This window comes from Mobula hypostoma, chromosome 7 (assembly GCF_963921235.1).
Source record: "Mobula hypostoma chromosome 7, sMobHyp1.1, whole genome shotgun sequence".
In the NCBI taxonomy this organism is placed as follows: domain Eukaryota; kingdom Metazoa; phylum Chordata; class Chondrichthyes; order Myliobatiformes; family Myliobatidae; genus Mobula; species Mobula hypostoma.
This window is the reverse complement of record NC_086103.1, coordinates 135,975,732-136,000,599: the sequence shown is the minus strand read 5'-3', so window position 1 is coordinate 136,000,599 and position 24,868 is coordinate 135,975,732. Positions and strand designations below refer to the sequence as shown.

Genomic DNA, 24,868 nt, shown 5'->3' with positions numbered 1-24,868 from the left:
TTGCCTGGATTGGGGAGCATGCCTTATGAAAATAGGTTGAGTGAACTTGGCCTTTTCTCCTTGGAGTGACGGAGGACGAGAGGTGACCTGATAGAGGTGTATAAGTTGATGAGAGATATTGATCATGTGGATAATCAGAGGCTTTTTCCCCAGGGCTGAAATGGCTAGCACGAGAGGGCACAGTTTTAAGGTGCCTGGAAGTTGTTCGTCCATTGTTGTCGTCCATGAAGATCTCGACACCATGATGGTGTCGAGACTGGCACTTGATTTGGTTTTAAGTGAGGGGGAGTTGCGCAGAGGAAGTAGGTAAAAGGAGATGTCAGGGGTAAGATTTTTTTTTTAAAAACGCAGAGAGTGGTGAGTGCGTGGAATGGGCTGCCGGTAACGGTGGTGGAGGCGGATACGATAGTGTCTTTTAAGAGATTCTGGGACAGGTACATGGAGCTCAGAAAAATAGAGGGCTATGGGTAACACGAGGAAATTTTTAAGGTAAGGACATGTTCGGCACAGCTTTGTGGGACGAAGGGCCTGTATTATGCTGTAGGTTTTCAACATTTCTATTTATAGAGAAACCGTCTGGACCGGAGGGCATGCCTTCTGAAGATAGGTTGAGCAAACTAGGTATTTTCTGTTTAGAGTAAAGGAAGACGCGAGATGACCTTATGAAGGTATGCAACATGATAGAGGCATAGAGTAGATAAGTACTTTTTCCCAGGACAGGGGAAGTGGCTAATACAAGGGGGTATAATTTTAAAGTGATTGCAGGAAAGTACAGGGGAGAATGTCAGAGTTAAGTTCTTTACAAATAGGGAGGTAGGTGCGTGGAATACCCTTCTACAGGTAATAGTGGAGGCAAATACATTAGCAGAATTTAAGAAACTCTTAGATAAGACACATAGACGATAGAAAAATAAAGGGTTATGTAGGAGGGAAGGGTCAGGTTGATCTTAGTTTAGGTTAAACAGTCAGCAAAACTTGTGGGCCAAAAAGCCTGTACTGTCAGCGTGCCAAAGGAAATGGTGAGAAGGCAGGTGTATGGGATCCCACTCAACCCCATACACCTGCTTTCTCACCATATCCTTTAACAGCCTGTCCGATCAGGAGACTATCAACTTCCTCTTTAAATATACCCACGGACCTGGCCTCCACCACAGCCTGTGGCACAGCATTTTACAGAGTCACTACCCTCTGGCTAAAAGATTCCTCCTTAGCTCTGTTATTGACTTATATCTTTGACTTATTTTATCATTAGTCTCCAAGTAGCCCGAAACCTCATCCTTAATAATAGATTCCAACACTTTTCCAGTCACTAAGGTTAGGCTAACTGGCCTATAATTCCCTTTCATTTGCCTTCCTTCCTTCTTAAAGAGTGAGTGACATTTGCAATCTTCCAGTCCTTTGGGACCATGCCAGAAACAAGAGATTCTTGAAAGATCATGACCAATGCATCCGTTATTTCTTCAGCAACCTGTCTCAGATCCCTGGAATCTAGTCTATCTGGTCCAGGTGACTTATCCACCTTAAGACCTTTTAGTTTGCCTTGCACTTTTCCTTTGTAATAGCCTGCTCCCTGATACTCGGGACTTCTGATACATGGTTAGTGTCTTCTACAGTGAAGAAAGATGCAAAGTACCCATTAAGTTCATTAAGTTCATCTAAGCAACATACATCAAAGTTGCTGGTGAACGCAGCAGGCCAGGCAGCATCTCTAGGAAGAGGTACAGTCGACGTTTCAGGCCGAGACACTTCGTCAGGACTAACTGAAGGAAGAGTGAGTAAGGGATTTGAAAGCTGGAGGGGGAGGGGGAGATGCAAAATGATAGGAGAAAAAAAAAGTTCATCTGCCATTTCTTTCTCCCCCATTACTACCTCACTAGCATCATTTTCCAGTGGTCCAATATCAACTCTCACCTCCCTTTTACTCTTTATATAACTGAAAAAAGTTTAGTGTCCTGCTTTATATTATTGGCTAGTTTGCTCTCACATTTCATCTTTTCCCTTCTTATAGCTTTTTCAGTTGCCTTTTGATTTTAAAAGCTTCCCAATCATCCAACTTCCCACTCACTTTTGCTACCTTATATGCCCTTTCCTTGGCTTTTATGCAGCCCTTAACTTCCCTTGTTAGCCACGGTTGCCTAGCCCTGCCATTTGAGAACTTCTTCTGTGGGACATATCTATGCTGCGCCTTGTGAACTATTCCCAGAAACTTTAGACATCTCAGCTCTGCTATCATTCCCACCGGTATCCTCCTCCAATCCATCTGGGCAAGCTCCTCTCTCATGCCTCTGTAATTCCCTTTATCCCATTGTGATACTGATAAATGTGAGATATGCTTCTTCCACTCAAACTGCAGTATGAATTCAATCATATTATGATCACTGCCTCCTTAGGGTTCCTTTACATTAAGCTCCCTAATATTACACAACACCCAATATAATATGCCCTTGCAGGCAATGACAGGAAAATAAAAAAACACCAGGGTATTAAAAAAAGCTATACACAAAAAAAGACGGATAAAGAACCAATGAGCAAATATCAAACAAATTGTGCAATAAAAAATAATACTGAGGACATGAGTCCTTGAAATTGAGTCTGTAGGTTGTAGAATCATTTCAGAGTTCTGGTGATTGAAATTATTTCCTCCAGTTCAGGAGACTGATGGTTCAAAGTTCAAAGTAAAGTTATTATCAAAGTTTATGTATACATCACCATATACAATCCTGAGATTCATTTTCGTATGGGCACACTCAGTAAATCCAAAAAACATAATATAGAAACATAGAAAACCTACAGCACAAATCAGGCCCTTCGGCCCACAAAGCTGTGCTGAACATGTCCTTACCTTAGAAATTACCCTTACCTTAGAAATTAGGTAATTTACTTTGAACTTTACTTCAAAAAAACATACCCCTTACACCTCCTCTGTAACTACTTCCAAGCATCTTAAAACTGTGCCCTCTCGTGCTAGCCACTTCAACCCTGGGAAAAAGCCTCTGATTATCCACACGATCAATGCCTCCCATCATCTTATACACATAATATATTATGCCTTTACTGATTTAGATTGCTATTTTATTTCTAATCACTAGATCTCACTGTTTACTTGTGGGTTCACAGCTGTTGTTGATTGCTCATTATTGCTTTGTTAGGCAATTAGCTTTCATCATCAAGGCGGCCAATTTATATTGTTTATACATTTCATTTAGTAGTTCAAAGCACTTGTTAGAAGTCAAAGGAAATTCAATCAATATTTGAATCTGCCTTTCGTAGAACGCTGAGAAGTACTGTCTTTTTACACTGACTTCTTGCATACTGTAACATGTTAGTGAATAATAAAACTGCTTTAAACTACAACTACACCGGGACTGGAGTTATCTGTCTAGCTTGAGAAAATAGTGAGGGCAGTTAAGCAAGCGTAGAATATAATAGTATCAATGAAAGACCACACCCAACAGGACACACAAACAACCAATTTGCAAAAGACAAAAAAATGTGCAAATACAAAAGAAGAAGAAAAGAAATAATAATAATAATAAATAAGCAATAAATATCGAGAACATGATATGAAGAGTCCTTGAAAGTGAGTCCATAGGTTGTGGGCACAGTTCAGTGAAGAGGTGAGTGAAGTTGAGTGAAGATATCCCAACTAGTTCAAGAGCCTGGTGTTTGAGATGATTGATGGCGGAGCAGAATGGGGTTGAAAGGGAAACAGATCAGCCATGATGAAATGGCAGAGCATGCACTGGGCGAAATGGCCTAATTCTGCTCCTATAGTTTATGGTCTTATATTGAAATCCCACATGGCTACTGTAACTGCCCTTTTGACAGACCTTTTCTATCTCTCATTGTAACTTGTAACTCACATCCTGGCTACTCTTCGGAGGCCCGATTATAACTCCCATCAGGGTCTTTTACCCTTGCAATTTCTTAACTCTGTCCACAAGGATTCTACAACTTCCACTCCTATGTCACCTCTTCCTTATGACTTAATTTAATTTTTTTTTTACCAGCAGAGCCACACAACCTCCTCTACCTATGTGCCTGTCCTTTCAATACCACGTGTATCCTTGGATGTTAAGATCCCAACGATAATCTTCTTTCAAGCACAACTCAGTGTTGCTCCAATTTCTCAGCCACACATTCATCTGCCAAATCATCCTATTCTTAACTTCACTGGTTCATGGCACAGGCAGCAATGTGGAGATTAATATGCTGGAGGTCCTGCTTTTCAGCTTTCTACCTAGCTCCCTATATTCTCTCTTTAAGACCTCCTCCCTTTTCCTACCTATGTCATTGGTGCCAATATGTACTAAGACTTAGCTGATCACCCACCCCCTTTAGAATGCCGTGGACCCAATCTGAGACGTCCTTGACCCTGGCTCCTGGGAAGCAGCATACCATCTGGGTGTCTCTATCACATCTACAGAATTTTGTGTCTACTCCTCTAACTCTGGAATCCCCTATGACTACTGCAGTCCTCTTCTCCGCCAATCCTTCTGAGCCGCAGCACCATACTCAGTGGTATAGAGACTGATCGCTTTAGCTTATCCACCCCATCCCACCCCCAGTAGTATCCAAAACAGCTTCAGGGGTACTCTGTACTGACTGCCTATTTCCCTTCTCTCTCCTGATAATCACCCATTTTACTATCTCCCGCAATTTAGGGGTGACTACCTCTCTTTATCTTCCATCTGTCCCTTCCTCAGATTCCCATATGGGCTTAAAGTTATCGAGCTGTAGCTTCAGTTCCTTAACAGGTTCTCCAAGGAGCTGCAGCTCGATGCACCTGGTGCAGATGTGGTTATCCAGGAGGCTGGAGGCTTCTTAGAACTCTCACATCTCACACAAGGAACACAACACAGCCCCAGTGCCAATCTCACTGACATAGTTTAAAATGGCATGAATTTTTAAATATGCAAGTGAAATAGGCAGAAAATCCAATGCATAAGTATTTCATCCGCCTGATATTCTTAAATCATACTGGTTATTTAGTACTTAAGACAAAATTTCCATAAACTCTGGATAAAATTAAAATAATGCCTAATAGTCCAGATGGTGTATTTTAATTTCTGAAGAGTGCTACCTCTGCCCAATACCAGTAAAGGTTATAAAAGAATAAAAAGATGAAGGGTCTTGGCATGAAACATTGACTGTTTATTCTTTTCCATAGATGCTACCCGACCTGCTGAGTTCCTCCAGCACTTTGTGTGTGTTCCTTAAAAAGATTCCACAACTGCTGTTGTTTACATAAGAGTATGCAAGAATAATTCAAAAATGTTTTTATGATGTGAGTCTCAATATGTGCCCAAAATGAAATGAAAACTTTGAGGAACATTAGAACATAATTTAGTCCAAAGGCTGGCTTGTCAGCTAGTGTTCATTTAGTTTGAACTAACAACAAAAACAGAAAATTATGGTAGGCAGCATTTATAAAAAAGAAACAGAATCAACAAGGTTGAGGAATTGAAGCTGATTGATGCACCAGCACTTTTCATCTCCAAAAGGGTCATCTCTAAAGATTCATCATGATTGGCAACACTATGGCAATACCACAAAAAATGCTGTAATAAATAGCGAAAGTTATAAATAACTTTGGGCAACACTAGCAGACAAATACGCATTTGACCTTTCCCAGTATGCTGTTTTAAGAAGAATAGTAACAGAACACAGGGACTGGCATACAAGTATTTCCACTTAGGTATGTTAGGTATGTTGAAGATAGATAACCTTCAACTATTATCCATAAACAATTGCAAATTCCATTATTATTTTTTAATGCTTAAAAGACTATGCAGTATTTATCAAAATAGCATCCAACAGCCCAGAAAATCTGCTAATCTAGCACCAAAGCTGCAGGTGTACCAGATTAGTAGGGAGTTGAGAAAAAGGACCGCAAAGGTAGTAATCTCGGGATTACTGCCTGTGCCACGCGACAGTGAGAGTAGGAATGCAATGAGGTGGAGGATAAATGTGTGGCTGAAGGATTGGAGCGGGGGGCAGGGATTCAAGTTTTTGGACCTCTTTTGGCGCAGGCGTGACCTGTACAAAAAGGACGGGTTACACTTGAATCCTAGGGGGACCAATATCCTGGCAGGGAGATTAGCGAGGGCTACTGAGGTGACTTTAAACTAGAATGTTTGCGGGGTGGGAATCAAATTAAAGAGGCTAGGAGAGGAGGTTAGTTCACTACAGGGGGATGGGAACCAGTGCAGAGAGACAGAGGGGTGTAAAATGAGGGTAGAAGCAAAAAGTAGTAAGGTGAAAAGTAAAAGTGGCAGGCCGACAAGTCCAGGGCAAAAGTCAAAAAGGGCCACTTTTCAACGTAATTGTATAAGGGCTAAGAGAGTTCTAAAAGCGCGCCTGAAGGCTTTGTGTGTCAATGCAAGGAGCATTCGTAACAAGGTGGATGAATTAAAAGTGCAGATTGTTATTAATGAATATGATATAGTTGGGATCACAGAGACATGGCTCCAGGCTGACCAAGGATGGGAGCTCAACATTCAGGAATATTCAATATTCAGGAGGGATAGACATGAAAGAAAAGGAGGTGGGGTGGCATTGCTGGTTAGAGAGGAGATTAACACAATAGAAACGAAGGACATAAGCCGGGAGGATGTGGAATCGATATGGGTAGAGCTGCATAACACTAAGGGGCAGAAAACGCTGGTGGGAGTTGTATACAGGCCACCTAACAGTAGTAGTGAGGTTGGGGAGGGTATTAAACAGGAAATTAGAAATGTGTGCAATAAAGGAACAGCAGTTATAATGGGTGACTTCAATCTACATGTAGATTGGGTGAACCAAATTGGTAAGGGTGCTGAGGAAGAGGATTTCTTGGAATGTATGCGGGATGGTTTTTTGAACCAACATGTCGAGGAACCAACTAGAGAGCAGGCTATTCTAGACTGGGTATTGAGCAATGAGGAAGGGTTAATTAGTAATCTTGTCGTGAGAGGCCCCTTGGATAAGAGTGACCATAATATGGTGGAATTCTTCATTAAGATGGAGAGTGACATAGTTAATTCAGAAACAAAGGTTCTGAACTTAAAGAAGGCTAACTTTGAAGGTAGATAGAAGGTAGATAGACTGGCAAATGATACTTAAAGGGTTGACGGTGGATATGCAATGACAAGCATTTAAAGATCGCATGGATGAACTACAACAATTGTTCATCCCAGTTTAGCAAAAGAATAAATCAAGGAAGGTAGTGCACCCATAGCTGACAAGGGAAATTAGGGATAGTATCAATTCCAAAGAAGAAGCATACAAATTAGCCAGAAAAAGTGGCTCACCTGAGGACTGGGAGAAATTCAGAGTTCAGCAGAGGAGGGCAAAGGGCTTAATTAGGAAGGGGAAAAAAAGATTATGAGAGAAAACTGGCAGGGAACATAAAAACTGACTGTAAAAGCTTTTATAGATATGTGAAAAGAAAAAGATTGGTTAAGACAAATGTAAGTCCCCTACAGACATAAACAGGTGAATTGATTATGGGGAGCAAGGACATGGCAGACCAATTGAATAATTACTTTGGTTCTGTCTTCACTAAGGAGGACATAAATAATCTTCCGGAAATAGTAGGGGACAGAGGGTCCAGTGAGATGGAGGAACTGAGGGAAATACATGTTAGTAGGGAAGTGGTGTTAGGTAAATTGAAGGGATTAAAGGCAGATAAATCCCCAGGGCCAGATGGTCTGCATCCCAGAGTGCTTAAGGAAGTAGCCCAAGAAATAGTGGATGCATTAGTGATAATTTTTCAAAACGCTTTAGATTCTGGACTAGTTCCTGAGGATTGGAGGGTGGCTAATGTAACCCCACTTTTTTAAAAAGGAGGGAGAGAGAAACCAGGGTATTATAGACCGGTTCGCCTAACATCGGTGGTGGGGAAACTGCTAGAGTCAGTTATCAAAGATGTGATAACGGCACATTTGGAAAGTGGTGAAATCACTGGACAAAGTCAGCATGGATTTGTGAAAGGAAAATCATGTCTGACGAATCTCATAGAATTTTTTGAGGATGTAACTAGTAGAGTGGATAGGGGAGAACCAGTGGATGTGGTATATTTGGATTTTCAAAAGGCTTTTGACAAGGTCCCACACAGGAGATTAGCATGCAAACTTAAAGCACACGGTATTGGGGGTAAGGTATTGATGTGGATAGAGAATTGGTTGGCAAACAGGAAGCAAAGAGTGGGAATAAATGGGACCTTTTCAGAATGGCAGGCAGTGACTAGTGGGGTACCGCAAGGCTCAGTGCTGGGACCCCAGTTGTTTACAATATATATTAATGACTTGGATGAGGGAATTAAATGCAGCATCTCCAAGTTTGCGGATGACACGAAGCTGGGCGGTAGTGTTAGCTGTGAGGAGGATGCTAAGAGGATGCAGGGTGACTTGGATAGGTTAGGTGAGTGGCAAATTCATGGCAGATGCAATTTAATGTGGATAAATGTGAAGTTATCCATTTTGGTGGCAAAAATAGGAAAACAGATTATTATCTGAATGGTGGCCGATTAGGAAAAGGAGAGGTGCGACGAGACCTGGGTGTCATTATAACCCAGTCATTGAAAGTGGGCATGCAGGTACAGCAGGCGGTGAAAAAGGCGAATGGTATGCTGGCATTTATAGCGAGAGGATTCGAGTACAGGAGCAGGGAGGTACTACTGCAGTTGTACAAGGCCTTGGTGAGACCACACCTGGAGTATTGTGTGCAGTTTTGGTCCCCTAATCTGAGGAAAGACATCCTTGCCATAGAGGGAGTACAAAGAAGGTTCACCAGATTGATTCCTGGGATGGCAGGACTTTCATATGATGAAAGACTGGATCGACTAGGCTTGTACTCTCTGGAATTTAGAAGATTGAGGGGGGATCTGATTGAAATGTATAAAATCCTAAAGGGATTGGACAGGCTAGATGCAGGAAGATTGTTCCCGATGTTGGGGAAGTTCAGAACGAGGGGTCACAGTTTGAGGATAAAGGGGAAGCCTTTTAGGACCGAGATTAGGAAAAACTTCTTCACACAGAGAGTGGTGAATCTGTGGAATTCTCTGCCACAGGAAACAGTTGAGGCCAGGTCATTGGCTATATTTAAGAGGGAGTTAGATATGGCCCTTGTGGCTAAAGGGATCGGGGGTATGGAGAGAAGGCAGGTACAGGGTTCTGAGTTGGATGATCAGCCATGATCATACTGAATGGCGGTGCAGGCTTGAAGGGCCAAATGGCCTACTCCTGCACCTATTTTCTATGTTTTCTATGTTTCTATTATCTGAGTTTTACTGTACTATGTAGCAGACTATACTACCCACTGGATGCATCTAGCTTCCGGAAGAGTAATCACATCTGTCCCACTCCTCCCTTCTCCTCAGTTGTACAACTTATTTTTCTCATGTGCAACAGCTCTTCTTTTTTCTTTTGCCACTTACCTACACAAATGGGTAACTTACAACAGCCACCACCATATTTTTGGGATGAGAGATGTCCATCAACGTTGATTTTTTTTAGGTTTGTAGGGATTGAGCACAGTGAGTTAGGGGTCAGGTTAGGATTTAGTGACAGGGATAAGGGAGAATGAAGAGTCAAGGACTGGGACCTACGATTTTAATCCAGGTTTAAATTCTCCACGTTCGAAGGTCAACGATCCAAGAAATCGCATCGACAGGCGCCGAGAAGACCAGCAATACCCAGGTCAGCGAATCCTGAGTTGGAGGTCCATATGAACGTAAGTCAGGAAGGCCAATTACCACAACCCCCGCAACATGGGAGGTTATGTGAGTCCAGAAGTCAAGGTTCAAAGTGCTCCATGGTCAAATGTCAGCGACCCTGGAAGTTGTTGGCCAGGGATCGAGGATCAAACACATCACCCGTGAAGTTCAGAGGGTAACACCAAAGGTCAGAGTTCAGAGTTCAGCAAGTCCGGAGGCAGAAACCCCAATAGGTTGAAGACCGAAATCAGTGAGTCCAGAGTAAAGGCCTGAATTTCAAGTTTGTGAGTCTAAATACAGAGCCAAGGACAAGGCTCAGAGGCCGCCTGTCCAAGGATTGGAGGCCTGTCTGTGTACGTGAGGGGTTGGGTGGGAGGTTAGGAAAGGGGCTTGGTTTGCTCTTGTTTGTTCGGTTGTTGGTGTTGTTGCATGTGCTGTTTTGCTGAACATTGTGGGTACGTAATGTTAGCGTCTAAATGTGTAGTGACATTTCTGGGCTGCCCCCAGCACATCCTTACTGTTGGTTGTTAATGCAAATGACACATTTCACTGTATGTTTTGACATACATGTGATAAATAAATCAGAATAAATCTGATTGTCACCTTGAGGGGATATGAGATGCTCTCACATTGACCATTCTTTGCTTCTCTCATATAGAACAAAGGATTCACCAGCTCATTCCTCGCAGAAGTTGATGGACTACAAGGGGAATGATGATGATAGTAAGTAGGAACTCAGCTCAAAGTTAATTCCAAAAATTTCCTCATTGATGCCATTTGCTATGTTGTTTCAAAATGTTGAGTCTGCCCTGAAAAATGCAGAACATGGCCTTTGCAAGCTCTTAAAGCTCAGTGTATATCAGTCAAGTGTATTTTGGGTAAAAGGCAACAATTCCTGGAGTATGTACTGGACTATTTTCACTGACCATCACAGGAATAATCTGGGAACAAAATATCTTAGATTGGGGCAACACTCAGAACACGCTGGAGGAACTCAGTGTTGCTTTGACCTCAGCATCTGCAGAGTATTTTGTATCTTAGATCGGGCATTCTGCAATTTTGCAGGGGGGGAGCTAATTAGTAATTGTGTTTATTAGGCAACAGTGACCATTACGGCATGGAATGTGAAGCAGTTTAACCTAAAATTAGAATCGAAATCAAAACAAAACAAGAGGAGGTGTGAGCTGGCTATTCCATATTAGGAACCTTTATTGCCAGGAATAACAGCAAATGGGCAATGTCTAATGTACGTACTGTAATAATTATCATTTATGTTGAATAAATATGAAAGAAGTGACCCAGTGATGACTAATCCACAAGAATTTAAACAACCTCCAACATAACTGCTTTAATCTATTATTAACAATTACAGATTCACTGATCCATCATCTTATTACTGATCTTGAAATCTTGCTGCACATACAAACAGCTACTACAAATGGTGTATGTATAAACTACAAGCGCCAAAATTGTTCGAGTAACTTAGGTATGAAAGTTGAACATACCCCTGCATCCAATACACAGATGTATGTTCTGCTTTTCTTTCTGTTGTCAACTTATGAATTATTGGGTAGATATCTTTTTTATTCTTACTTTTTTATATGCTGATTTCTTTTGATCATTGCTGATGATAGAGTAAAAGCAGACAACTATTATTGTATGCAAATAAATCTGGTCACTTCTGTTCGAAAGAACTAGCCATGGTGAGAGTGAAAGGTTATAAAGAAGCATTAAACGAAATAATGAAATAGGTTAAATCTAAAGAAAATGAACCTCATCCCCTGGCTAAACTCCACAACAAATGCTCCCATAAAAACTGAAAGGAGGAAAAAGGAAAAGGGAAAAAAATCTTTAAAAGAAAGATTATCTTCATCAGCATTTGTGTTCAGTTCCATTAACAAAGCTCTTTCAAAATTATATATTTCTGCAAATTTAACTAACAGAATACTTCTTCGCTTACTGGATTAATCCAGATGCAAATCAACCTCTCTAACACTGTTCAGTATCTAAATATATGGTAAACAATACATCTTACAATAAAATAATCATTAAACTTGTAATCCTTGAATAGAATTTCCATTTTATAGATTAGTTATCATCAGTTAAGACTGAATTAGGAATCAATTCATAATGGATTCATTCAGTACAAGTCCATTCAGAGTTAACTGATGGCTACATGTCATAGAGTCATAGAAAGCACAGCACAGAAACAGGCCCTTTGGCCCATCTGGTCCATGCTAAACCATCATACTCCAAGTGACCTGTACCCAGACCATAGCCCTCATACCCCTGCCATCCATGTACCTATCCAAACTTCTCTTAAATGTTGAAATCAAGCATATTCACCACTAGTCCTCGCAACTCCTTCCACACTCTCACGACCCTCAAGGTGAAGAAGTTTCCCCTCATGTTCCCCTTAAAACTTTTCATCTTTCACCCTTTACCCATGACCTCTAGTTGTAGTCCTCAATCAAAAAATCCTGCTTTCATTTACCTTATCTATACTATTCGTAATTTTGTGCCTTTATCAAATATCCCCATCAATCTTTTACATTCCAAGGAATAAAGTCCTAACTTATTCAATCTTTGCTTATAACTCAGGTCCTCCAGTCCCAGCAACATTCTGTAAATTTTCTCTGTATTCTTTCAATCGTATTTACATCTTTCCTGTACGTTGGTGACCAAAACTGCACACAATACTCCAAATTAGGCCTCACCAATGTCGTATACAGCTTCAATATAACATTTCATGTCTTGTACTCAATACTTTGATTTATGAAGGCCACAGCGCCAAAAGCTTTCCTTATGACCCTATCAACCACCGCCTTCCATGAATTACGGACCTATATTCCCAGATCCCTTTGTTCTACCGCACTCCTCAATGTTCTACTATTCACTGTGAAAGATCTACCCTGGTTGGTTCTACCAAAGTGCAACACCTCACCCTGATCTGCATTAAACTCCATCTGCCATTTTTCCAGCTGGTCCAGATCCCACTGCAAGCTCTGATAGTCTTCCTTGCTGTCCACTACAGCCCCAATCTTGGTGTCATCCACAAATCTGCTGATCCTACTAACCACATTATCATCCAGATTATTGATATAGATGAGAAACAACAACGGACCCAGCCCCAGTTGCTGCAGCACTCCACTAGTCACAGGCCTCCAGTCAGAGAGACAATCATGTACTACCAATCTTTGGCTTCTCCCTCGACATTAGCTCTCCTCCAATCCTCTGGTACCTTACCTTTCACTAAGTGGGAAATAAATATCTCTTCTAGGGCCCCTACAATTTCTGCACTTGCCTCCCACAGGGTCCGAGGGAATACCTTGTCAGGCCCTGGAGATTTTTCCATCCTAATTTGCCTCAAGACAGCAAACACCGCCTCCTCTATAATCTGTATAGGGTCCATAACCTCACTGCTGCTTTGCCTCATTTCTATAGCCTCTGCTCCCATCTCCTGAGTAAATACCGATGCAAAAAATCCACTTAAGATCTCCCCCATTTCTGGGATGGTTATCAAATATATAATAATGCATAGGTTACCATTCTGATCTTCCAGAGGACTGATTTTGTCCCTTGCAATCCTTTTGCTCTTAACATATCTGTAGAATCCCTTAGGATTGTCCTTCACCTTGTCTGCTAGGGCAACCTCATGCCTCCTTTTAGCCCTCCTGAGTGCTTTCTTAAGTGTTCTCTTGCATTTGTTATACTCCATAAGCACCCCATTTGTTCCTACCTGCTATGCACCTCCTTTTCTTTCTTAACCAAGGCCTCAATATCTCTTGAAAACCAAGGTTCCCTAAACTTGTTATCTTTACCACTTAGGCACATACAAGCTTTGTACTCTCAAAATTTCACTTTTGAAGGCCTCCCACTTACCAAGTACACCTTTGCCAGAAAATAGACTGTTCTAATTCACAAATGCCAGATCCTTAATGACACCATCAAAATTGGTGTTTCTTCAATTTAGAATCTCAATCCGAAGACCAGACATATTATTTTTCTATATTTAATTTGAAACAAATGGCATTATGATTACAAGTTGCAAAGTCTCATTCCAGAATAGTAGATCAAGTAATGCACGTTCTCTCATTGGGACTTCTATGTTCTGATTAAGGAAACCTTCCTGAACACGTGGCAAACTCTATCCCATCTAGTCCTTTTATAGCATGGGAGGACCACTCAATACATGCAAAGTTAAAATCACCTACTATACCAACCTTATGTATGTTTCTTACAACAGTCTGTGATCTCTCTACAAATTTGTTACTCTAAATCCTGCCAACTGTTGGGTGGTCTACAATTTAGCCCCATTAACATGATCATACCTTTCTTATTCCTCAGTTCCACCCATAAAGGCTCACTAGACAAGTTCTCCAGTCTGTCCTGACTGAGAACTGCCGTGACATTTTCTCTGACTAGTAACGCCACCCCTTCTCCTTTAATCCCTCCCGCTCTGTTGTGTCTAAAACAACTTAACTACAGAATATCGAGCTGCTAGTCCTGCCCCTCCTGCAACCAAGTTAAACTAATAGCTACAATATCATAATTCCATGGGTTGATCCATGCCCTGAGTTCATCTGTCTTTCCAACAATACTTCTTGCATTGGAATACATGCAGCTCTGAACATTAGTTGCACCATGCTTAACCTTTTGATTCCTGACTTTGTCTGAGGTCTTAACATCTGTCTCCACAACATCTCCACTATTTGTTCTGGCTCTCTGGTCCCCATCCCTCTGCAACTCTAGTTTAAACCACTCTGCCCCATGCAACACTGGCAAACCTTCCCACAAGGGTATTAGCCCCCTCCAGTTCAGGTGGAAACCATCTCTTCTCTACAGGTCTCCCCTGCCCTGGAAAAGAGCCCAGTGATCCAAAAATCAGACGCCCTCCCTCCTACACCAATTCCTTAGCCATGTGTTATACTGCATGATTTTCCCATTTCTGGCCTCACTAGTATGTGGTACGGGTAGCAATCCTGGAAGTACTGTCCTTTAACTTAGCACCTAATTCCCTGAACTCACTTTGCAGAACCTCGTCACTCTTCCTATGGCCTCTGGTTGCTCACCCTCCCACTGAAGAATGCTGAGGACTTGATCGGAGATGTCCCGGACTCTGGCATCCAGGATCCAACCTACTATCCTGGTATCTTATTCTTATCCACAGAACCTCCTTTCTGTTCCCCTATCTAACGAATGCCCTATCACCAGAGCTCACCTCTTGTCACCCCTTTCCTTCTGAGTCACAGAGCCAAACTCAGTGCCAGAGACCTGAGTGCTGTGACTTTCCTCTGCTAGGTCATCCCCCACCACCACAGTATCCAAAGTGGTGTGTCTATTGATTAGAGGGGTGGCTACAAGGGTACTCTGCACTAACTGTTTAGCCCCTTTCCCTTTCATAACTGTCATCCAGTTTCCTGTGTCCTGCACCTTGGGTTTAACTATCTTCCTATACATTCCATCTATCACCCACCACCCCCCAGCCTTCTGAATGATTCGGAGTTCATCCAGTTCCAACAGCTGGATGCACTTCTCGCAGGTGTAGTCATCAAGGACATTAGAGGTCTCCTTGCCTTTCTGCATCCCACAAGATGAGCATTCAACTATCCTGCCTGGCATCCCTATAGTTCTATCTGTGCCAATATAAAGACAGAAAACAATAAGTAAACTAGGGAAAAAAAGATCTACCTATAGCTTTTTTACCTTCTCTCACTCAAGTCTCCTCCTTGCTGAAGCCTCAATGTACCTAATGCAATACACCTAATGCAATATGAGGATACATAAGTACATTTTAAGAACAAAGTAAACAATCCCTTATGAAGTTGCCACAATTAGAATGAATTCTTCCAAAACTCTGCTGTGTTTGATCAAGTCTATTTTGTGAAACTCCACAGGGAAATGGTGTAAACAGCCATTTTCCAAAATCAGTGAAGGACAAACTGATAATTTCCATTGATAAGCAACTTTTTTGAAATTTTGTGACACTAATCACAAAGCAAATCAGGTCTTTCAAGGTTAAAAACAGCTACTAGGAAATGATTATTAGAAATGATTGCTCTCAATGCTCACCATTGGCCAGTAGGTAAATTACACAACACTCAGGCAACTAAGATGATGAAGTTTCCACCCCACAAATAAAGAAAAGGGAAACAAACACCTTAAGATTAGACATTTTGAACTCCATAATAATTCTAACAAGAAAGCATCCCATGTAATCGTTACTCTCACCTTAAACAGTGATCTGCAAATATATTCATACACCGAAGTTTTCAGTATAGCTATCAGTGTTGTGATGCAGACATCTGTGTTTTCAGATTCCTAATGGGTAAATCAATGGAACATAAATTTGAAAAAATAATTTCAGCAGATAAACATATTGCAATTATTCAAATACAAGAATATTGTGCAAATGCTCAGAATGAGTCAAGATTTTCTGCTATGTAACACTGATAATACTTTTCCGCATTGCACAAGGGTTCTGACAGGATAGGTGAAATTCAGCTTTTATTAAGCAGCATTCTATAATCTTCTTGCTCTTTGTGGATAAAGATCCCTAGTTCTATCTACAATAATTTTGACAGATGCTATTTACTTTTATATATAGTGCCTTGAAAAAGTATTCAGCCCCCACAACTATTTTCACAGTTCATTGTGTTATTTTCAAAATTTAAAATATATTAAAGTAGGATTTTTTAGTAAACATAGTGTTTCATATCAAATCAAAAGAAAACTTCCAAGATTTGTCAACAACTTACTAAATATTAAAAACCAAATTTGTGAGACTGAGAAAGTATTAATACCCTTTGTAAATACTACGCTGTCTTCAGGTGAAATATACATACTACCTTACCAACTCACCCAATTTGTTGCTGTAAAAAACTGGAGGATCACGCGTTTTCAATGAATTCATAAGAATAACTACTCTCTCTCTCTCTGTGGTACATTTTCAACAGACCAAACCAAAATGAAGACAAAAGAGCATTCAAGGTGAGTTGGGGAAATGATAATAGAGAAGCACAAATCTGTGGAAGTGTACAAGATCATCTCAAAGGCACTGAACATACCTTGGAGCTCAGTGCAGTCCATTGTGAAAGAGTGGAAAAAATAAGAAACCACAACCACACTGCCTTAGTCAGGCCACCTGTATAAAATTTAGTCACTGGAGAAGAATAGCATTTGACTGACTACAAAAGCTTTGTGACTGGTTATCAAATCTATTTATACTATCCTTTGACCTTAACAGTCACATACTTACAGATACTGATTGCAATGTTTCAGCAGTAAACCCAACGGTCTTCCTCTGGCATGTTAGTCAAATGAGAAGGGACTTGTGGCTGAGGAATACGGTTGGGTTTACCATTGAAACATTGCAATCGGTATCTGTAAGCATGTGACTGTTGAGGCCAAAGGAGAGTATAGATAGAGGAATGGCACTTGTAAGAGAGGCTACTAGGATGCTAACAATCACTCTCGAGTTAGTGGCAGAAGTCTGTGGCTGCAACTGGAGATGAACTTCATAGTTCCACAATCTCTAAGGTCTTGTTCAGAAAGGTTATTTATGGAAGAGTGGCAAGGAAGAGGCCCTGGCAAAAAAAAAATCCTTGCCTGTAATGACATTGTAAAGTGTCACTTAGAAGATACTGTAAACATGTGGAAGAAGGTCTTATTATTGGATGAGACTAAAGTGGAACTTTTTTGCCTCAACACGAAGCAGTTCGTGTGGGTTAGTCTAATACTACACATCAGCCAGATAACACCATCTCTGCTATAAAATATGTTGGAGGTAGCATTATGCTATGAGGATTATTTTCAGCAGCAGAAACCAGATTGATGGATAGATGATGCTGCTAAATACAGAGATCCAGGATAAAACCCGCTAGCCTCTGCCAGAAAGATGAAACTGGGGAGGAAGTCTGTCTTTCAGCAACAACTCAAAGCACACTGCCAGAGCAACCATGGAATGGCTCCAGATGAAGAAAATTCATGTCCTTGAGTGTCCCAGTCATAATCCTGACCTTAACCTGATCAAACATCTCTGGCAAGACCTCAAGATTGTTGTCCACCACCACTTCTCAACTAACCTGGCACAGCTTGAGCAATTTTGCAAGAAGGAATGGGCAAATCTTGCTTCGTCATGTTGTGCAAAATTAGGAAAGACTTATCCAAAAAGAAAACTCGCTATAATAGCTGCGAAAGGTGGTTTAACTAAGTACTGAACAAAGAGGTATAATAACTTTTGAAATGGTGACATTTCAGTTTTTGAATTTTTAGATTTTCACGTTTTACAAATTTCCCTGTTTTATGAGCTCTGCTTTGAAAAAGGAGCATGTGATTCGCAAATAAAAATTCTCATTTAAATTAATCAAATTGAAATAAAATTGACCCTGGTTGTAATACTCAATTATGTGAAAAAAAGGTTGAGGGCTGAATACTTCTGTAAGGCACTGTATACAGTGGATTCCTCTGGTTAATCAGGGCAGCCATTTATATGAGACAACGCTTAAAGAACAAAAACAAATTGAGAAAATAGTTAGGATTTCCTTTGTTAATTTGGGACACTCTGCCTCTTAATTGAGACAGGAGACTGTTACCGAGCACTTTATAACTAGAGTCAGTTGTGTACACTTGTGTGGTCAATAGACACTACACCGTGCCAGAAATTCACTCAATATAATATACAGTATACAGTGAACATATATATATATTCATTGTATATATAATATACCATATATTATACATATCTTTATTGGGCATGTTCTCTGGCTATGCATTTTGCAATTTCTACATTTTTTCATCTGTTTAATCACATTCTAATTGAAATCACTGATAAATGTCACAATATTTGTTGTTTTGCAGCAGTAGGACAGTGCAAGACATAAAAATTACTACAAGTTACGAAACTAAACAAATGATGATGAAGAGGAATAAGAAGATAGTGTTCATAGATTTATGGACTATTCAGAAATCTGATGGTGGAGGGGAAAAGCTTCTATTCGCTCACTGACCAGATAACCTTGTTTACAGTTTATTCCTGTGGTCACCCCAGTTTTACACCATCAAAAACATTCTCCTCCCCATCCTTCTTCCATCTTAACAACCTCCTTTTGTCTCCTTTTTCACTCCTGACAAAGGGACTCCAACGTGAAAAAAGACTTTCTTCTTTTCCCACAGATGTGGCCTAAACTGCTCAGCATTTTACAATTTTGTTCAAAATCATCAAATTGTAGTTTCATGTGGCAATGACCTTGGGGTGTGATATTACTCTGGAATAACTGGAGTTTGGTAAAATGTGTGAAAGTGTGGCAGAATTGAAGTAGAACAAGAGATTCACAAGTGGATTTAATGGTCCCGTTTTGGTACCCCTGGTGACCAATAAGCAAAAAGCAATGGAATTAGCATTCCATGATGGTTTTCACAAAAAATGATTCATAAAAATACCCCATTTGTTGAGGATATTGATACAGTCATTCACTCAACTTCAGCAAAACACACTTTGAACGTACTTGTATGCAACAAAGGAGGAGGAAATCTGTACCTCCATAAACTTGCAGCAACAAGTCTGCATCACAGGTGGTGCATTCAAAACACAGTTCCGAGAGCCTTCAGCTCAATGATGTAGAAAGTATATGGCAGGAGCAAAGTTACTTCTTTCATTTTCAATACAGATTAACATTACGTCCTTTTACATAGCAATTGAACCCATGTCTCATGGTATGTTTGAAGTATGAGATGGAAAAGAAAATCATTCTATTTTATTGTATGAATCATTCTAATTGTAGAAAAATAAATTGTCTGTTGATAAAATCAGTAGTTTAACTACAAAATTGCCATAATCAAATATTAAGAATTAAAGTAATGCTTTGTTTAGAAAGTCCTACTATTTGTACATTAGAAGACACAGTGGATTCCAGTTAATTGGGACACATCAGTGCCAGTCCAATTAAGCAACTGCCCCAGGAGTTGAAACTTCATGGAAATGGTTAAAAAGGTACAGAAAAGACCAACTATCATTAAACTGAGTAACAAATTATGTATTTAAATGAAATACAGAACAAATCAAAACACTACCAAAACCATTACTATGTATTAGTTCCTAATAGTTGTTGATGGAAGAATTCATTCAGGGTACACAGTCATGCTTGTTTGATTGTCTGTAAAATAACAAAATCAGTGCATGTACCTAGTACAGATGATGGACTGCCTTCATACAATGCTTTTGATGATTGCATCCTCCAAATCTTCATCTTCATTGTAACATTCAAAATGATTGCCAATACCTTCAAATTCTTTGTAGTACCTAACTTGTCACTCCTGGCCATTTCTGGCATCTCCAAGCCTGAATGCTTAAAAGCACAGTGAGCGAAACAGCTCCAAATTGTCATGCTGCTTATTTTTTGCTAATTATCAGTGACAAAGATCACTGCTTTTTGTAAACAAGCTCACATAACTGACAATATTTTAAAACTGTTTGCTCTAAGCACAGTGTAGTACTTCAAAGTTGCTGGTGAACGCAGCAGGCCAGGCAGCATCTCTAGGAAGAGGTACAGTCGACGCTTCGGGCCAAGACCCTTCGTCAGGACTAACTGAAAGAAGAGCTAATAAGAGATTTGAAAATGGGAGGGGGAGGGGGAGATCCAAAATAATAGGAGAAGACAGGAGGGGGAGGGATGGAGCCAAGAGCTAGAAAGTTGATTGGCAAAAGGAATATGAAAGGATCATGGGAAAGGAGGCCTAGGCAGAAAGAAAAGGGGGAGGGGGGAAGCCCAGAGGATGGGCAAGGGGTATGGTGAGAGGGACAGAGGGAGAAAAAGGAGAGAGAGAAAAATAATGTGTGTATATAATAAATAAATAACGGATGGGGTATGAGGGGGAGGTGGGGCATTAGCAGAAGTTTGAGAAGTCAATGTTCATGCCATCAGGTTGGAGGCCTCCCAGATGGAATATAAAGTGTTGTTCCTCCAACCTGAGTGTGGCTTCATCTTTACAGTAGAGGAGGCTATGGATAGACATATCAGAATGGGAATGGGACGTGGAATTAAAATGTGTGGCCACTGGGAGATCCTGCTTTCTCTGGCAGACAGAGCGTAGGTGTTCAGTGAAACGATCTCCCAGCTCTGCTCTCAAATGCATCTCCCCTATTTCACGCACATCTGCTCTCACTCCATCCTCCTGTCACCCCACTAGGAATAGGGTTCCCCTTGTTCGCCAGCCTCCAGGTCCAACATATAATTCTCCGTAACTTCCTCCACCTCCAACGGGATCCCACTACTAAGCACATCTTTCGCTCCGCCCCCATTCCCCTTTCCGCAGGGATCGCTCCTTACGCGACTCCCTTGTCCATTCATCCGCCCCATCCCTCCCCACCGATCTCCCTCCTGGTACTTATCCTTGTAAGCGGAACAAGTGCTACACATGCCCTTACACTTATATTCCATCTGGGTAGCCTCCAACCTGATGGCATGAACATTTACTTCTCAAACTTCCGCTAAAGCCTCACCTCCCCCTCGTACCTCATCCGTTATTTATTTATTTATATACACACATTATTTTTCTCTCTCTCCTTTTTCTCCCTCTGTCCCTCTCACTATACCCCTTGCCCATCCTCTGGGCTTCCCCCCTCCCCCTTCTCTTTCTCCCTAGACCTCCTGTCCCATGATCCTCTCATATCCCTTTTGCCAATCAACTGTCCAGCTCTTGGCTCCATCCCTCCCCCTCCTGTCTTCTCCTATCATTTCGGATCTCCCCCTCCCCCTCCCACTTTCAAATCTCTTACTAGCTCTTCTTTCAGTTAGTCCTGACGAAGGGTCTCGGCCTGAAACGTCGACTCTACCTCTTCCTAGAGATGCTGCCTGGCCTGCTGCATTCACCAGCAACTTTTATGTGTGTTGCTTGAAATTCCAGCATCTGCAGATTTCCTCGTGTTTAGTTTAACAACAGTCTCTCAATTGAGTGGCGTAGTGTCCCAAATAAATGTAGGGAATCCTGTCAATTTTCTTGATTAGTTTTTGTTTTTTAAGAGTTGTTCCAAATAAGTGGCTGCCCCGATTAACTGATGGCCCAATTAACCAGAATCAAGCATAGTTTGTTTACTTTTATCACTGCCTACAATGAAAATTAAGAGGTCTCAAAGCATTCTGATAAGTTCAAAACATACCTTTCTGTTCTGCAATGATCGCTGGAAGAGCCTAAGAAAGGCTGCAAGACTGAAACAATACATATTATTTATTTTGGACAGATCTGTTATAATAAAGAAGATCTTGCTGGCGGTCTCAGCAAGTGGGAGGAATGCATCTCTTTCCTGCAAAGAGAAATTACAATCAATTATGATATTTTGCTGCCCTCCACAGACAGAAATGTGTAACAACAAACTAAAATATGCTGTAAATCATATAAATGAACTTAATTGGAGAGAAAATACCAGTAATTTGTTAAATTCGTTTATTATTGTCACATGTACTGAAGTACAGTGAAAAATTGTTCACACTGATCAATTCATTACAACAGTGTATTGAGGTAGTATGAGGTAAAACACTAAAAGAATGCATACAACAGGAATTCTGCAGATGCTGGAAATTCAAGCAACATACATCAAAGTTGCTGGTGAACGCAGCAGGCCAAGCAGCATCTATAGGAAGAGGCGCAGTCGACGTTTCAGGCCGAGACCCTTCGTCAGGACTAACGGAAGGAAGAGTGAGTAAGGGATTTGAAAGCTGGAGGGGGAGGGGGAGATGCAAAATGATAGGAGAAGACAGGAGGGGGAGGGATAGAGCCGAGAGCTGGACAGGTGATAGGCAAAAGGGGATACGAGAAGATCATGGGACAGGAGGTCCGGGAAGAAAGACGGGGGGGGGGGTGACCCAGAGGATGGGCAAGAGGTATATTCAGAGGGACAGAGGGAGAAAAAGGAGAGTGAGAGAAAGAATGTGTGCATAAAAATGAGTAACAGCTGGGGTACGAGGGGGAGGTGGGGCCTAGCGGAAGTTAGAGAAGTCAATGTTCATGCCATCAGGTTGGAGGCTACCCAGACGGAATATAAGGTGTTGTTCCTCCAACCTGAGTGTGGCTTCATCTTTACAGTAGAGGAGGCCGTGGATAGACATGTCAGAATGGGAATGGGATGTGGAATTAAAATGTGTGGCCACTGGGAGATCCTGCTTTCTCTGGCGGACAGAGCGTAGATGTTCAGCAAAGCGGTCTCCCAGTCTGCGTCGGGTCTCACCAATATATAAAAGGCCACATCGGGAGCACCGGACGCAGTATATCACCCCAGTCGACTCACAGGTGAAGTGATGCCTCACCTGGAAGGACTGTTTGGGGCCCTGAATGGTGGTAAGGGAGGAAGTGTAAGGGCATGTGTAGCACTTGTTCCGCTTACACGGATAAGTGCCAGGAGGGAGATCAGTGGGGAGGGATGAGGGGGACGAATGGACAAGGGAGTTGTGTAGGGAGCGATCCCTGCGGAATGCAGAGAGAGGGGGGGAGGGAAAGATGTGCTTAGTGGTGGGATCCCGTTGGAGGTGGCGGAAGTTACGGAGAATAATATGTTGGACCCGGAGGCTGGTGGGGTGGTAGGTGAGGACCAGGGGAACCCTATTCCTAGTGGGGTGGTGGGAGGATGGAGTGAGAGCAGATGTACGTGAAATGGAGGAGATGCGTTTAAGAGCAGAGTTGATAGTGGAGGAAGGGAAGCCCCTTTCTTTAAAAAATGAAGACATCTCCCTCGTCCTAGAATGAAAAGCCTCATCCTGAGAGCAGATGCGGCGGAGACGGAGGAATTGCGAGAAGGGGATGGCGTTTTTGCAAGAGACAGGGTGAGAAGAGGAATAGTCCAGATAGCTGTGAGAGTCAGTAGGCTTATAGTAGACATCAGTGGATAAGCTGTCTCCAGAGACAGAGACAGAAAGATCTAGAAAGGGGAGGGAGGTGTTGGAAATGGACCAGGTAAACTTGAGGGCAGGGTGAAAGTTGGAGGCAAAGTTAATAAAGTCAACGAGTTCTGCATGCGTGCAGGAAGCAGCGCCAATGCAGTCGTCGATATAGCGAAGGAAAAGTGGGGGACAGATACCAGAATAGGCACAGAACATAGATTGTTCCACAAACCCAACAAAAAGGCAGGCATAGCTAGGACCCATACGGGTGCCCATAGCTACACCTTTAGTTTGGAGGAAATGGGAGGAGCAAAAGGAGAAATAAAAGAATGCATAGTAAGGCGTTACAGAAAAAGTGCGACGCACATAGACAGAAAGGTGCATTGTCAGAATAAGATAGACTGCCAGATTGCAAATCTTTCTTATATACTATGGGACCATTCAATAATCTTATAACAGTGGGATAGAAGCTGTCCATGAGTTTTATATGCGCTTTCAAGCTTTTATATCTTCCGCCCAATGGAAAAGGGAAGAGAGAAAGTCTTGGATGGGTGAGATCTTTGGTTATGCTGGGTGCTTTACCAAGATAGTGAGAGGTATAGTTAAAGTCCATGGAAAGGAGGCTGGCTTCAGTCATTTGCTGAGCTGTGTCCACAACTCTCTGCAGTGTCTTGTTGTTACAGATAGAGCAGTTACCAAATAAGTTGTGATTCATCCAATAGAATGCTTTCCATTATTCAATAGTTGAAGCTTACAGCTTAGAAATTGTTCCATGGTGGAAAAATCTTGGGAATTAGTGCAAGTGAAACAGATATTTTATGTGTGGGACACCACTGAAAAATGTTATTGTTGGGCCAGGTACAGAAAAATACCATAGGTCATAGAAGGCGAGGCAAGATTGAGGATCATGGATAGATTGTGGTAGAGAGAATATAGAGTAGAATTGTGAGGTGTAACAGGAAGACCCCAAGTGAGATCCAACTGAATTTACGAAGCTGCCTTTGTCTTCTCTTTTCGAGGTGAGCATGATTCCATTGCATCTGAGAAGTATTGCCATACCCTCTTCTCCCCAAATGTGTAAAGCGAGGTTGTATCTGAAATTCTTCTCTGCCAAGTTTAGAATGTCAGCAGAGGCAATGCCTGTTCCTGGGAGTTTATTGTTTCTCAAGTAGCATAAAGCTTTTTGGAATTCTTGCCAGAAAGGGATGGCAGTGATGCTGGATAGTATGCTGTGGAATGAACAAATGGATATTCATGTTAAGGGCAGAGATGTGGTAGACGATTGGCCTAATAAGAATGA

General features: G+C 41.5%; 1 protein-coding gene across 5 annotated transcripts in view; it reads right to left on the bottom strand.

The window, feature by feature from the left end:
• The window catches only part of dync2h1 (dynein cytoplasmic 2 heavy chain 1), a 493,185-nt gene that overhangs the window by 217,264 nt on the left and 251,053 nt on the right, over positions 1–24,868 (bottom strand). For 4 of the 5 annotated variants that reach the window (XM_063054085.1, XM_063054084.1, XM_063054086.1 and 1 more), the window contains 2 exons: positions 21,855–21,998; positions 15,929–16,018 (listed from right to left, as the gene is read on the bottom strand). In XM_063054085.1, the coding sequence (XP_062910155.1) occupies positions 15,929–16,018; positions 21,855–21,998 (234 nt within the window). Of the gene's footprint in view, positions 1–5,227; positions 5,562–15,928; positions 16,019–21,854; positions 21,999–24,868 lie in introns of those variants that run through there. The other variant, XM_063054087.1, reaches the window with a different exon arrangement.